The 16,242-nt window shown below is 36.0% G+C and overlaps 1 protein-coding gene across 2 annotated transcripts in view; it reads left to right on the top strand.

Annotated features, from left to right (window-relative positions):
* PHTF1 (putative homeodomain transcription factor 1) overlaps positions 1-16,242 on the top strand; it is a 74,499-nt gene that overhangs the window by 28,799 nt on the left and 29,458 nt on the right. Inside the window, exons 7-16 of one of the 2 annotated variants that reach the window (XM_032623737.1) lie at positions 974-1,108; positions 2,301-2,460; positions 3,338-3,511; positions 3,599-3,688; positions 4,606-4,635; positions 5,657-5,878; positions 9,008-9,136; positions 9,529-9,801; positions 10,580-10,711; positions 11,226-11,312. In XM_032623737.1, coding sequence (XP_032479628.1) covers positions 974-1,108; positions 2,301-2,460; positions 3,338-3,511; positions 3,599-3,688; positions 4,606-4,635; positions 5,657-5,878; positions 9,008-9,136; positions 9,529-9,801; positions 10,580-10,711; positions 11,226-11,312 — 1,432 coding nt within the window. The remainder of the gene's footprint in view (positions 1-973; positions 1,109-2,300; positions 2,461-3,337; positions 3,512-3,598; positions 3,689-4,605; positions 4,636-5,656; positions 5,879-9,007; positions 9,137-9,528; positions 9,802-10,579; positions 10,712-11,225; positions 11,313-16,242) is intronic. The other variant, XM_032623741.1, reaches the window with a different exon arrangement.

Genomic DNA, 16,242 nt, shown 5'->3' with positions numbered 1-16,242 from the left:
TTGTTTAAAAGGAAAATTTCTATACTGTATTATTCCTTATCAAAATTTACCTTAAATAATGATTTTAATGAAAAACATTCTTCTTCATAATTGTCTCAAAATTTGGTGAAAATTCACTATAAACAAGGATCTTAGTACATTAGGTTAGTGCTACTAAAATTTTTACCTTTTTTCAATAATATGTAAAAAGAATGGATTTCTAAGTGTTCTAAACTTTTAATAAAGATTTAACTTTTCTACACATTGAATTCATGTCTAGTCTTTATTGACTATGTGCCATTTGTGGGGTTTGGAACTGTTAAAGGTTTCTTAGATATACATGGTATTATCTTACAAAAGTCATCTTTCTCAGAGTATCTGTAGATTTTTCTTCCCCCAAGGAGTTACTATATAAGATTTTTTCATTTGGTGCAAAGAATTTCAATATATTTATACTTATTTTTGAATGTTATTTTCAAAACTTTTTTTTTCCAGGAAAGAATATTCCTTGAAAATTCAGTTTAATTGATTTAAAGTTTTCTAAGGAAATAAAATACTGTGCTGTGTCTCATTGGTATTTACAGGATATATCTTTTCACTGCATAGAATATCAAAAAATTGATCACTTGCTATTATTTTGTGTTCCCATGATTAAATGTGCCAAATGGGTAGATTTCTGGCATCCATATTTAAAGAAATTGTTCATTCTTTCTGTGGTTCCTGAAAAGACTATTGGTCATACATATGAAAATTTTCCTTCTAGTTATGTTTTTGAATGGCATTTCTATTTATTTAATGAATGAACAAAATGGTAACTTAGCACTTTGTTCTGGAACCTGTTTTTGCCCTTAAGTCAGAAATGTTCCTGTATAATTTATCCTCATTATATGAAGTTCATTATACTTAATTTCAGGTAGTAGTCAGTAGGGATATTCTGAGTAGAAACAGAAAAGGTCCTGAATAATCTAAAGTTGTTGAAATATTTTTTTTGTAGAAAATTACGAAAAACTGTAAATGGTGATGGGAGCCGAGAAAATGGAAATAACTCCTCTGATAAAGCCAGAGGAACAGAAACTTTGGAATCTGCACCTTTTAATGGTGGTTTTTGGGGGACTGTCTTTGGCAACAGGTGGGAAGTCTTACATTGGAATTTTTACTTGATTTTGTGTTTGCATTAGTATTTACATAGTGTATAATCTGATTAGGTTTTAGGAATACACAGTGTAAGCATATTATCATTGTGGTGAGATTTTTAAAGGTTCTGGAATGATTTGCTTATTTGAAATGGCACCACTGTCTGTCATGTTACCCATTAGTCCAGTAATCTACCATAAAAGTGTCATTCTGTTTGATCTTTAATGGTTTTTTAGACCACAAGATTATGGAAATATAAATATTCTTGAAGGGTAAATATTTTAAGTCATATTGGCCAACATCTTGAGAGAATGAAGAGTTTTTAAAAGATGAGGTATTTTTCGGTATGAGAGCTGATTCCTCTTTAGATGTGGGGTGCAGGACAGGAGGCTGGTGTCGATGGGCTGTAGGACAGAAAGGGAAATGAGTCCAAGACACATTCAACCTCCTTCATGATTTTGTAGGTTGTAGCAGCGCTAGTATGACTCGAAGAAATCCTTATTTTATCATATGTTAATGTTTGTGACTCAAAAGTAAAGTGCTTTTGCAGCTTTGTTTTTGAAGACGAAGTATGTTCACAAATTTTTCTAAAGATAAGTTGACACTCTTTAGTTGAAGCGTTTGAGTTCTTTGTGCTGAACATTGTGCTGGGCACTGGGCATTCCTCTTAGTGATTTTACCGTCTAATTAGGAAGGTAAGAGTAGCAGGTATGATACAGTCACAAAAATGTAAAAATATCATAAATGATATCATGCTGACTAAAGGCCATGCAATTCAGCAGGAGTGAGTATTCTGGGGTGAAGTAGTCAGCAGGAGTCAGGGAGGAGCTGAGAGTTGCTGGGCTTTGAAGCACAGGAGAGGGGAAGACATTCTATGAAGTGGCACAAACAGGCAATGTGAGGGCGGGGTTGGCATTGCGTTTGAGAGGGAAGACTGTGGACCCACTTCCTTGCAAAATTGAAAAGAACAGGCTTCCTCTCAACTAACTGACCCAAGTCTTTGGAGACTAGAGAGAGAACTGGCTTCCTACGCCCTTAGGCAAGCTAGAAGCCTGAAACGTACAATTTCTGAATCTTCTTGATTTCCAGAATAATATATATTGTACTCCTCAGAAGAAAGTGACTTCGTGAAAGATATTACTTTCAAAAAACTAACCAGTAATCTTTTTTTCCTTTTTTAAAAATAGGATGAAAAGAGTAAAATTAATATGTAGCAAAGGGACAGAGACTGACAATGACTCAGCTTGTCTGCATCCTATCATCAAGAAGAGACAGTGTCGACCAGAGATTAGAATGTGGCAAACAAGAGAGAAAGCAAAATTTTCAGATGGAGAAAAGGGGTGCAGGGTAAGATTTAGATGAGAGTAAGTATTACAAGGTCTTTCCTTTCCTGTGTAACATTTTTCTATTCTTAGACTCTGCTAGAAACACAAAATAGGTACTAATAGATTTGTGTCATTTGAAATGTAAAACTACAGGATGTGAAAAGGAAAACATCATGAAGAATAACATGAAGACTGTCCCTTATTCTTCTAATTTCTAGGACCAGAACTTGTTATTGCATCTGCCCCTGGTCCAGCCTTAGTAGGAGACTGGTAGATTCAATAAACAGATTAGTGTAGGGGCTGCTGTGTCGTCTTCCAGAGAGGTGGTGATAGTGTGTTAAGGTTTGGGAACCTATTTTCCAGGTTTAGGTATAGACGTTCTGCTTTACGTCTAAAACTAACTACACTCTTACTTTATAGTCTTGAAATATTTTCTTATTTGTTAGACTGGCATTTACGAATTACAAAAAGCTAATATTTTTGAGCCATTACTGTAACCAAGCACTATTCTAAGTGCTTTACAAGTAGTAACTCACTGAATTGTTTCAACAGCTCTGTGAGATAGGTGCTTTTATTATCATCGCTTTTCAGATGAGGAAATTGAGGCCCAGAGAGATTGAATTACCTACCTACAGTTACATAGCTAATAAGTAGAAGAGCTGTGATTCAGACTTGAGTTTGACTCAAGCCTGTGCTTCTAACCTCTACATAATACTGCCTCATCATTTAAGCTATTTAGTTTCAAGAAAGTTTAATATTTTTCTTTATTGAGACCAACTAATAGGTAGGTTTGTTCAGTTTTGGTTTAGTTTACTTTTACTGCTTCTTAGTTTTTGTACGTAGGCTAACTGGAGTATTTTGGGCTGTCCCCTGTGAGGAAACTGCTGTTCTCTTTATAGGAGCCGTTTGGACGTTTGGGCAATGGGATTTCAGATGATCTGTCAAGTGAGGATGATGGTGAAGCCCGGACACAGATGATGACACTGCGGAGGAGCGTGGAAGGGGCCTCAAGTGACAACGGCTGTGAAGTTAAGAATAGGAAATCAATACTTTCAAGGCACCTAAACACTCAGGTAATTTTTATTTTAGCTTATAAAAGGATAGGCATTAACTCCCAAGTCACAAGGTATTTAACACGTTTTCCTATCGTTTGTTGGCAGGTAAAGAAGACCACTTCCAAGTGGTGTCCCGTTGTGCGGGATTCAGATAGTCTGGCTGAATCAGAGTTTGAATCGGCAGCCTTCAGTCAGGTAACGTATCCTTTTTCAAAGCGTATTCTTGAGTGTAATAACTGTATCCATTCCTTTGTTTATTGCTTGTCCTAAAGTTGTGTGTATATTTGCCTGCCCCTCCCCTGCCCCCAACTACGTGTCTACCTGTCTAGAAGCTTTTATATGACTGCTCACCCCCAGAAAGAGAACGAGCTCTTTGTCTTTGATCTAATCTTAAAAGTATCATAGATGATGCCCAGAGAGAGACTCCTCAATCCGTAGGTGATGAGAAGGCTACTTAATATTCACTTGGAATATGCAGTTTATTCTTAAGCATTGTTCCTTTGTAAATGGCATTGATGCTGATGGGGACAGTTATTTGAGAAAGGACCCCTGAGAGATGGGAGCAGTAAATCTCATCATGAAAGCTAATGGGAATATTGTACATTTGGGACCTTATAATTCAGAGGTGAGGAGAGTAGATGGTGGTAGCTTTTGTTTTGATTGACAAGGCAGCTGGGGTTGTGGAAAAACTTTCATATCTATGTTTGTACCGCAGGAGAGCTGCAATGTCCATCCTTTTCTCAGCCTGATTACCCTTTTCCCTGTTTGGCTGGGCCCCAGACGTGACTAGGTCTACAGTCAAGCTCACAACATTTAGAGTAGAGGACACTTGGCTTTGTCAGTAGGCCCAGCCACACCTGCACCCAGAGTGGGTCCTCTCGATGTGCTTGCAGGAGTCACCCCATCCCAGGGCACCTCACTTGAACAACCCCATGACTTGGCAATAACTTCTCAGAGGGAGTCCTCTTTGATAGTCTGTTAGAGAGTCATCAGAGTTTCACATTTAACCATGAAAATGTATTATTGTTATGTGAAGCCTTGTCAACCTAGTGATCGGTGTGTGAAAGCTTGCCAGCCATCACCATAGGTAACTTGTTTTCATTTTATTTCAGATATATAGTTGTTTTGTTTTTGAAATACAGGTAAATATTTTATTGTAAAATACCTTTTACTGCAACAATATGGATGAATTTCAGAAATATAATGTTGTAAAAGTAGTCAAACATAAAAAATAGCTATTTTCAGATTTCACCTCTAACAAAGTACAAAATTGAAGTTAATCTATGCTCTTAGTAGTCATAATGGTTGTTTTCCTTGAAAGAGAATAGCACAGAAATAGGAGCAGGAGAGCTAGTAATGCTTTGTTCATTGGTTTTGGTGCTGATGACACAGACATGTTTCATTTGTGAAAAATTTATCAACCTATAAACTTATGCACACATATTTAAGAATGCTGTATTTCAAAAACTGTTAAAATAAGAACATATTCATCTAAAACACAGAAATCACAATGAAAAAAACTAAAAAACAAAAATTAATTTCATGACCCAAAAACTGTCACTTCATTTTTTAAAAAAGTTTAAGGCTTTACAGATTTTGTAGTTGTAAAATTAAGGTAAGGATGTTATAAAAATTCAAATGAAGAAGTATATTTAATAAAAAGCAACCATTTCCACTTACTGCCTCCCTTCCCAGTATAATGAATCCCTCACTGTTCCCCACATCCCCAGATTGAATCCATGCTGTCCAGAGGGTGGTTATAGTTCCACATATTTATTTTCCTTTGAGTAAGAGAGCATACTATATATTTAAACATATCATTTAAAAAACATAAATAGGAAAATTTGTTCTGAGTTTTTTTTTTTTATCTTGTAGGGCTTGCCTTATCAGTACATAAGACAATACTTCATTCTGTTGAACATCTGCAGAATATTCCAGTTTATGAAGGAATTTATTAAAATGTGTAAAATTATGACTACTTAATTTGTTTCCAGTTTTTCATTATTAAAAGCCATTCAGAAAAATCCTTGTAGATAGTTGGGTTTATCCACTCAGGTTGCCATAACAGAATACCACAGGCTGGGTAGCTTAAACAACAGAAATTTTATATAGTTGTTTTTAAAAAGAAATATAAAAGAAATTTGTTTTTGTTTTCCCTTAAAGGGCTGTAGATCTGGCATGAGTGGTGGCTCTCGAAGCCTCAACATGTTGAGAAGAGACTCGGAGAGCACCCGTCATGACTCGGAGACAGAGGATATGTTATGGGATGACCTGCTGCACGGCCCTGAGTGCCGGTCGTCTGTCACCAGCGACAGTGAGGGGGCCCACGTGAACTCCCTTCACTCAGGGACCAAACGTGACCCCAAGGAGGATGTTTTTCAGCAGGTCTGTAAAGGTGATGATAATAATAGCTGATGTTTACTGTGTACTTACCATGTGCCAGGCACTGTATTATCTCATTTAACTCTACAATAACCCTGTAAGGTGGACACTATTATTATCCCTGATTTAGAGATGAGGAAATTGAGCATAGTTGTAAGTGAAGATATTGGAATTAGAACTCAGGGGGAAGCACTCTTGAATTCCCCTAACCTAAATGTTTCTTCCTAGGACTTTTTCTCATTATTTTCCTTAGAATGATCCTTAATGTTCATTTTATATGAGCAGGGTACATTGTTTGGTGCAGTAACCTGATATTATATTTTCATAGACATAACAGTATTATATATGAATTACTAGGAGATGGCATTGCTTACTTGTCTAATAATGTATAAAGCAAGTGATTACTTTAATTTTAGGTTTTCTGTTAATATCATAAAATCAGATAACCTGGAAATGGGGATTCTTTAGAAGGTTATTTCAACTTTACAATCAATATAGGAATTCATTCTACATCTGCAGAAATTATTTTACTACCTATCATGTAGTAACAACAAGAAGTATTGTTACAATACTTGTAACAATGAGAAGTATTGTTACAATACAATAACAATATTTCTAAGAAGTTCCTACTTCTTAGAAATATTGTGGTACATCTAATGAGATAATACAAAGTGCTTAGCACAATGCTTGGCAAAGAGTAAGCACCCAATACATGTTAGCATGGTTATTGCTATCCACATCAGACAGTCAGTTAGTCTCTGCTTAAATACTTGTGGAACTGGAGTGATTGTTATTTCCTGAGCTTTTTCCACTGCTGGATAGATTAAATGATTAAGAAACGGTTCTGGGCTTCCCTGGTGGTGCAGTGGTTGAGAGTCCGCCTGCCGATGCAGGGGACACGGGTTCGTGCCCCAGTCCAGGAAGATTCCCACATACCGCGGAGCGGCTGGGCCCGTGAGCCATGGCTGCTGAGCCTGCGCATCTGGAGCCTGTGCTCCGCAATGGGAGAGGCCACAACAGTGAGAGGCCTGCGTACCGCAAAAAAAAAAGAAAAAGAAGAAAAAAAAGAAACGGTTCTCATATCAGCCTTTCATATGTTTAATGCCGACGATCATGATTCTTCTTAGTTTTATTTTGTTTTAGGCTAAATATTTCCACAATGACTTAATAAATAGTGGGTGATGGATATTCATTTGTTTAATTATTGAATTTTCTTGATTCTAAGATACCATTGATTTAGGTTACACATTTTAATGAAAAAAATTCTGCTTCATTAAATGTATACAGTTTTCAAAAACTAACTAGGAACAACATACATTTTATTATTAAAGTTTTAAGCTTTTTCCTCCAATTTTGCTATCAAAGTTTGTATCTAAATATTCTTTGCATTCCGTCTGAAGACTCATCTAAATTACCTTAGCCCTTGGTAATTATGAAAAGCGTCATGATGATTTTCACCTCCTTTGCACTTTTGGGATTTATAGGATAATTTTAAGGCATATGTAAGAATAACTAGGTAAGATGAAACTCAGTATGTTAAACGGAATTCATCATTTCCCAATTATCCCGCCTAACCTATTCTTCTTTTATTCCCCATATTTCTAAATGTCACCACTAACCACCCAAGTTAGAAACCTTGGGGCCGTTCTTGACCCCGTCCCCCATGTTTCCAATCAGTCATCACACTGTCTTGATTCTGCTGTATAATACATACATCTGCCCACCTGTGTCCACACTGCTTGGTGCAGACCACCATCAGCCCTCGCCTGGATCCTTACAACAGCTTCTCTAGGCTTGCTCCGCTTCGTTTCGTTTCCCACACTGCAGCCAGAATGATCTTTCTAAAATGCAAATCTGATGCCGTTCCCCTTACAATCCTTTAATTGCTTTTTTTTTTCCCATTCTGGATTATTTCTTTCTGTTCCTTTATTTGCCCCTATAACAGTCTTGCATGGTATAGTTTAACTCAACTAAACTTCTTTCAGTTTCCTCATGTACTTCTGGATCTTTACACAAACTGGTTTATTTGCCTGGCACACACTTTTCTCCAATACCTATTCCTTCGTCTCACTCTTTTTTACTTTTCGGCTCTTGGCTTGAGTGATACTCCCTTAGGAAGCCTTTTCTATATGCTCCTAAAGCATTCTTTCCTTCTCTTATCATGCTGCACCATAACTTTATTTAATCATGTCTCCATAAGTCTGTATGCTCTGTGATGTCAAGGACTACATCTGTCTTGTTCTTTATTATATCCATAGTACATGTTACGTAGTAGCTGCTTAATAAATATTTTTTTGGCTAAATCAATTAATAAATCCATACATGTACATCAGCATTATGCTAAGCATTATTGTAGAAGGAGAAGAAATACACCAGATGGTTGTTTTTTAGTAACTTATATATTTGTTTGGGAGTAAGATGATTTTATGGGAAATAGAGGACACAATAAAAGCAGCATATAATTAGATGCAAATTTATCTGATATAGACTGTAAGGGTTTTTAATTTCAGAGAAAGGTAACATGAGTGAGGCTTGTGGCCATCAGAGAGGACATGTTGGTGAAATGGGACTTGAGCTGGTACTCGAAGAATAAGACATGATACGGCAGAGGAAAATACGGGGCTGTTTCTATCTCGACCTTTTCCTCCTGAGCTTACTATGCTTTTCTGTGTCCTGATTAGACCAGAGAAAGGTTTACCTTCTCAGTCATTCCTGTGATGTTAAGGCCTGTTAGTACCTCTCCCGTGTAACTTCCTACTGTCCCTGGTCTAGTCATGATGCTGTAGAAATGCTTTCCTTCTTGATATCCCATTAATACACCAAGCTTATCCTCACTTCCATACATTTAGTAGGGAAGCAGCCTTGGAGATCATGTAATCCTACCTCCCATCATTATAGGAGACACTTAGCCTCTCTCCAGGTAAGAAGTTGTTTTTGTGGAAAAAAACAAAAACAAAAACCAGAAACCAGCATCATGGAGGTGGTAATTGGTGTGATGAGCTTTGTGAGGGGGAGAATAGGATGACAAGGCTGAACCCTGGCAAATGTGGCCCAGGAGCTAGACAAAGGGAAAAAAATATAATGGAGGAAATAAAGAAGGAGTGGATGGAAATATTTATTTTTTCTTCTCAGAACCATTTATTCTGGCTTCAGAACTCAAGTCCTGCCTCTGATCGAGTTAGTGCAATAATCTGGGAAGGGAATGAGTGCAAAAAGATGGATATGTCTGTGTTGGAAATAAGTGGTATCATCATGAGCAGGGTAAGGTTTAATACGTTTTTGGATTTTTAGAAAAATCTATTTAATGATCAGCAGCTATTTCATAGAATGTATTTAATGATCAAAACCTTGACTCTGCTTTTGAAACACAAGTATGTGTATCTTAAATTTTGTAGTCAGTCTTCACTAGGTAGTATATTTTTTTATTTGTTACAGAGGTCTCTGTGAGCATGATCAATTGTTCAGGTAGACTCTACAAATATCCCTTATCTCAGTCAAGCCTAAAAGTCATAAATCTGTACATCATTTTTATTTGTATTTCTTTTAGATTTAAAGCATTTAGTTTTTAATAATCTAAATAGTATTTGATAAATACTGCTTCACAACTCCATTTAGCTGTGCAGTAATGATGGATATTTTAAATTAATTCCCAGGTTAATGCGTATCAGCAAGGAGTAGGTTATCAGATGCTGGGAAATGTCGTCACCATCGGATTAGCATTTTTCCCTTTTTTACATCGACTGTTCCGAGAGAAGAGTCTTGACCAGCTAAAGTACATCTCAGCTGAGGAGATCTTGACTCTCTTTTGTGGGGCACCACCTGTTGCACCTATTATTATCTTGTCTATAATTAATTTTTTTGAACGACTGTGTCTTACTTGGATGTTTTTTTTCATGATGTGTGTGGCGGAGAGAACATACAAACAGGTCAGTAGACAATTAAGTAAAATTTCTTACCTCTGCTTTTGTATATGGTATTCTGTTGAGTTGCTTTTGTTCCCCTGATTTGTTCTCTCTCCAGAAGTTAACGTGGGCAATGGAGGCTTGATAAGTGAACTTTTGGTATTTGTGGGTTTAACATTTGTGATACTGATTATTCACAAATGACATGCTATAATCTGAAATTTTGCTGAGCCTACTTGCAAGAGTAAGTGGCTGAGCCAGTGAGTGAGCCTAGCTGATTGCTTAGCACCTGCACCTCAATGTGCCCTTGATGTTTTGTATATGTAGCATATGTAGTAATTACCAAAGTGAAAATGTTTCTGTGAAAAATGGCCAAGTGAGAAATAAACTTACTGAAATTTGATAAGAGTTTGGGATTGAGGGCTTAATATATTGGTGATATGTGCAAAAAATGTGGTTTTGAATAGAAATGTAATTTGGGAGTAAGCTAGAATTTTGTATAAACATTTGAGTTTGTGAAGGTGGGGATTCACAAAGGTCTCCAAGGTATATTCCTTGAAAATGCCAAGAGTGTAGCATGTTGTGAAGAAGTATATTACTACATAATGTGCTTTGCAAGCGACAGGTTAATGAGCTATTAACAATGTTTTTTCACTGCCTGTCTTAGTGACCACTGATTAGAACTTGATCCTTTTAATATTTTTTATATGCTGGGAATATTGTTTACAATTATGTAAATATACACACAGTGACACATGTGTACGTTTCACTTTGTGTTTTTTTTTTTTTTAACCTCCTCTAGAGATTTTTATTTGCAAAACTCTTCAGCCATATTACTTCTGCCAGGAAAGCTAGGAAATATGAAATACCTCATTTCAGACTTAAAAAGGTGGAGAACATTAAGATATGGTTATCACTGCGTTCCTTTCTAAAGGTGAGTTTTAGCTGACTAACCATGGAATATCTGCAATAATACGCAGAAAACATGTTCACTGAAATTTCTGGTGCTAGATACTCAGTAGGCAGGGTAGTTCTATATACTGGACAGATATCAGTGGCTGACAGACTTGCTGGACACCAGGTTAGGAGTGATCTATCTGCAGAGCTGGTAGAGCTAAGTAAATAAGACCTTAAAAAGGGAAAAGAAAATTTAAATTCCTAGGGCAGAGTGATCAATTGATTGTCTCATCTTTTTCTGACTTTTGGGGGGAATATTCCAGCTGAAAATATGTTCATGAATCAATCACACCCTTAATTTGAATGGCATGGATCTCAGAGCTTAATTAAAGTCAAATATGTCCAAAATATATTAAAATCCTGTGTCAGAAACGTCTTATAAATGTTCATTTTCACGCCAATACAGTAAGATTGGGAGTGTGAATGATGTGAGGGCTGTTGCCATCTCCGGTGGTGACCTAAAACGCTAACCTACGCATCTCACTCCACAGAGACGGGGCCCACAGCGATCAGTGGATGTGGTTGTGTCTTCTGTCTTCCTACTGACACTTTCCATTGCTTTCATTTGTTGTGCCCAGGTAAGAGTTTCAGATCTATTTCAGTGGAAAATGGAAAATAGAGCTCACTTTCTGTTTTAAATCAGTTCACCGTGTTTAAGTGTGTGTGTGTGTGTTTAAGTGTGTGTGTGTATGTATAGACAATGGACATTTGTATCTCACAGCTCTGGGAACTGGAGTCCAAGGTCGAGGTGCCAGCATGGTTATGTTGAAGTATATATATTTTTAATGTGTCTACATTTCTTTTGCTAGTTTGAATACTTGTTAATTTTTCTAACTTTTTTTTTAATTTTTAAAAAAGTGTATTTTATTTTATTTATTTATTTTTGGCTGCGTTGGGTCTTTGTTGCTGCGTGCGGGCTTTCTCTATTTGTGGCAAGTGGGAGCTACTCTTGGTTGCGGTGTGCGGGCTTCTTATTGCAGTGGCTTCTCTTGTTGCAGAGCATGGGCTCTAGGAGTGCGGGCTTCAGTAGTTGCAGCACGTGGGCTCAGTAGTTGTGGCTTGCAGGCTCTAGAGCGCAGGCTCAGTAGTTGTGGCACATAGGCTTAGTTGCTCCGTGGCATTTGGGATCTTCCTGGACCAAGGATCAGACCCATGTCCCCTGCATCGGCAGGTGGATTCTTAACCAATGCACCACCAGGGAAGTCCTCTTCTAACTTTTGAAGTGAGAATAAAGATAATTTTTAGTCCTTTAAGACTCTAAGATCATGGTAATTTAATTTTAATTGGCAATTTTTGATTGTTAATAAAGCTGTATACCATTATGGATACAAAATGGTGATTTTCCAACTCCATCGTTTCTTCTAATTTTATTAGTTGTCACTCTAACGTAGACTTTTTCTTTTTTCCCGTTTATTCATTCATTCATTTACTACACTATGGACTCCTGTGTTCTTATTTTTATCCAGTGGATTATAAGTTATTACTATGTTTTGATTCCTAAATTGTCCCAGATTTGGCCAGTGGGAGACCCTTAAAGTCCCTTCCTGTGTTCTTTTGACAGGTCCCTGTATCTTTCTTTCTTTATTTATTTTGGTACTTCTGTGTTTTCTTTATTACAAGAAGTTACAGCCTTATCCTGTACTTTTCTATTGATTGAATTTTAACTTAATTCTGCTATGGTCAGAAAACATGCTCTGAATGTTTTCAGTCTTTTGAAATATGTAGAATTGCTTTATTATCCAGTATATGGTCAGTTTTATTAAATCTTCCATCAGCACTTTGAAAGAATTTGTATCCCACTGTTTTGGAGAGCAGCGTTCTCTCTATATAAATTAGCCCAAGTTTATTAGTTGTATTGCTGAAACTTCCTGTGTCCCTACTCATCTTTTTGGTTTGCTTATTCTGTCAGCCACTGAGAGAGGTGTGGTCAAGTCTGCTCCAATGGTGGATTTATCTTTTTCTCCTTTTATTTCTGTCAATTTTTGCTTTATATGTTTTTAAGCAGTGTAACTGGGTGCATACAGATTTAGAATTGTTATCCGTCTCCTTGGTGGATAGACTTTTGTGTCCTTTATAGTTATTTTTTTTCTCAATCCAGGATCAGTTATTACATTTAGCTGTTATGTTTCTTTAATCTTCTTTAATCCTAAACAGTGTCAGGCTTTCTTTACCTTTCATGACCTTATAAAATGTCTCTATTTCTAATGTTTCTTAACTTAAAGTTTACTCTATTTGATATTAATTTAACTACACCATCTGTGTTTTGATTAGTTTTTGTATGCAATATCTTTGTCTACCCTTTTTCATTTATTTTGTCTTTGTATAGTTCTATCTCTTGTAATCAGCATATCCTTTTTTGGTTGCTTGTTTCTTTTTTTTTTGCTGTTAAACTATCAAAGTGCTTTAGTATCTTTAGTGATCTCTTTTTTTCAATGCTGAAAGGTTATTTTATTAATTTATTTTGGTAACAGATCTGTATTTATTACAAAATATATTTTCTTTTTGAGCTTTTCCCCTTTCTCTCTCTCTCTTTTTTATTGAAGTATAGTTGATGAACAATGTTGTGTTAGTTTCAGGTGTACAGCAAAGTGATTGAGTTATACACATATATGAATATATATTATTTTCAGATTCTTTTCCCTTATAGGTTACTACAAAATATTGAGTATAGCTCCCTGTGATATATATACCGTATCTTCTTTATCCATTCATCTGTCGATAGACATTTAGGTTGCTTCCATGTCTTGACTGTTGTAAATAGTGCTGCAATGAACATTGGGGTGCGTGTATCTTTTTGAATTATAGTTTTGTCTGGATATATGCCCAGGAGTGGGATTGCAGGATCATATGGTAACTATTTTTAGTTTTTTAAAGAACCTCCATACTGTTCTTCCATAGTGGCTGTACCAATTTACATTCCCACCAACAGTGCAAGAGGGTTCCCTTTTCTCCACACCCTCTCCAGCATTTATTATTTGTAGACTTTTTCATCATGGTCATTCTGACTGGAGTGAGGTGATACCTCATTGTAGATTTAATTTACATTTCTCTAATAATTAGTGATGTTGACCATCTTTTCATGTGCCTTTTGGCCATCTGTATGTCTTTTTTGGAGAAATGTCTACTTAGATCTTCTGCCCACTTTTTTATTGGGCTGTTTGGTTTATTGTTATTCAGTTGTTTCTATATTTTGGAAATTAATCCCTTGTCAGTCTCAACATTTACACATATTTTCTCCCATTCTGTAGGTTGTCTTTTTGTTTTGTTTAAGGTTTCATTTGCTGTGCAAAAGCTTTTAAGTTTAATTAGGTCCCATTTGTTTATTTTTGTTTTTATTTCCATTTCTCTAGGAGGTGGGTCAAAAAAGATCTTGCTGTGATTTATGTCAAAGAGTGTTCTGCCCATGTTTTCCTGTAGAAGTTTTATAGTATTCAGTCTTATGTTTAGGTCTTTAATCCATTTTGAATTTATTTTTGTATATGATGTTAGAGAAATGTTCTAATTTCATTCTTTTACATGTAGCTGTCCAGTTTTCCCAGCACCACTTATTGAAGAGGCTGTCTCTTCTCCATTGTATATTCTTGCCTCCTTTGTCATAGATTAGGTGACCATAGGTGCATGGGTTTATCTCTCGGCTTTCTATCCTGTTCCACTGATCTATATTTCTGTTTCTGTGCCAGTACCATACTGTTTTGATGAATGTAGCTTTGTAGTATAATCTGAAGTCAGGGAGCCTGATTCCTCCAGCTTCGTTTTTCTTTCTCAAAATTGCTTTGGCTCTTCGGGGTCTTTTGTGTTTCCATACAAATTAAAAACTTTTTTGTTCTAGTTCTGTGAAAAATGCCATTGGTAATTTGATGGGGATTGCACTGAATCTGTAGATTGCCTTGAGTAGTATGATTATATTAACAATATTAATTTTTCTAGCATAAGAAACCAGTATATATATATATCTTTCCATCTGTTTGTGTCTTCTTCAGTTTCTTTCATTAGTGTCTTATAGTTTTTGGAGTACAGGTATTTAGCCCCCTTAGGTAGGTTTATTCCTAGGTATTTTATTCTTTTTGATGCAGTGGTAAATGGGATTGTTTACTTAATTTCTCTTTCTGATCTTTTGTTGTTAGTGTATAGAAATGCAACAGATTTCTGTGTATTAATTTTGTATTCTGCAACTTTACCGAATTCATTGATGAGCTCTAGTAGTTTTCTGGTAGTGTCTTCAGGATTTTCTATGTATAGTATCATGTCATCTGCAAACAGTGACACTTTTACTTCTTCCTGTCCAATTTAGATTCCTTTTATATCTTTTTCTTCTCTGAATGCTGTGACTAGGACTTCCTAGACTATATTGAATATAAGAGATATTGAGCACCCTTGTCTTGTTCCTGATTTTAGAGGAAATGTCTTCAGCTTTTCACTGTTGAGTATGATGTTAGCTGTGGGTTTGTTATATATGGCCTTTATTATGTTGAGGTATGTTCCCTCTATGCCCACTTTCTACAGAGTTTTTAATCACTAGTGCATGTTAAATGTCAAAAGCTTTTTCGGCATCTATTGATCATGTGGTTTTTATTCTTCAAATTGTTAATGTGGTGTATCACACTGATTGATTTGTGGATATTGAAAAATCCTTGCATCCCTGGGATAAATCCCACTTGATTATTTAATGTATTGTTGGATTCAGTTTGCTAGTATTTTGTTGAGGATTTTGCGTCTATGTTTATCAATGATATTGGCCTGATTTTCTTTTTTTGTGATACCTTTGTCTGTTCTCGGTATCAGGGTGATGATGGCTTCATAGAATGAGTTTGGAAGTGTTCCTTCCTCTGCAATTTTGGGAATAGTTTCAGAAGTGTAGGTATTATCTCCTCTCTAAATGTTTGGTAGAATTTGCCTGTGAAGCTATCTGGTCCTAGACTTTTGTTTTCTGGGAGTTTTAAAATCACAGATTCTATTTCAGTACTTGTGATCAGTCTGTTCATATTTTCTATTTCTTCTGGTTCAGTCTTGGTAGATTGTACCTTTCTAAGAATTTGTCCATTTCTTCTAGGTTGTCCATTTTATTGGTATATAGTTGCTTGGAGTAGTCTCTCATTTCTAATTTATTGATTTGGGCCCTTTTCCTTTTTTTCTTGATGAGTCTGGCTAAAGGTTTATCAATTGTGTTTATCTTTTCTAGGAACCAGCTTTTGTTAATAGTTTTATCGATGTTTTCTATTGTTCTCTTAGTCTCTATTTCATTTATTTCTGCTCTGATCTTAATGATTCCTTTACTTCTACTGACTTTGGAATTTGTTTGTTCTTCTTTCTCTAGTTGCTTTAGGTGTAAGGTTAGGTGGTTTATTTGAGATTTTTCTTGTTTCCTAAGGTAAGCTTGTATCGCTATAAACTTCCCTCTTCGAACTGCTTTTGCTGTGTCCCATAGGTTTTGGATCATCATGTTTTCATTGTCATTTGTCTCTAGCTATTTTTTTTTAATTTCCTCTTTGACTTTTTCAGTGTTGTTTA

This window comes from Phocoena sinus, chromosome 1, assembly GCF_008692025.1.
Source record: "Phocoena sinus isolate mPhoSin1 chromosome 1, mPhoSin1.pri, whole genome shotgun sequence".
NCBI lineage: Eukaryota > Metazoa > Chordata > Mammalia > Artiodactyla > Phocoenidae > Phocoena > Phocoena sinus.
Note: the sequence above shows the minus strand (reverse complement) of the source record. Positions and strands in the feature narration are given on the sequence as shown.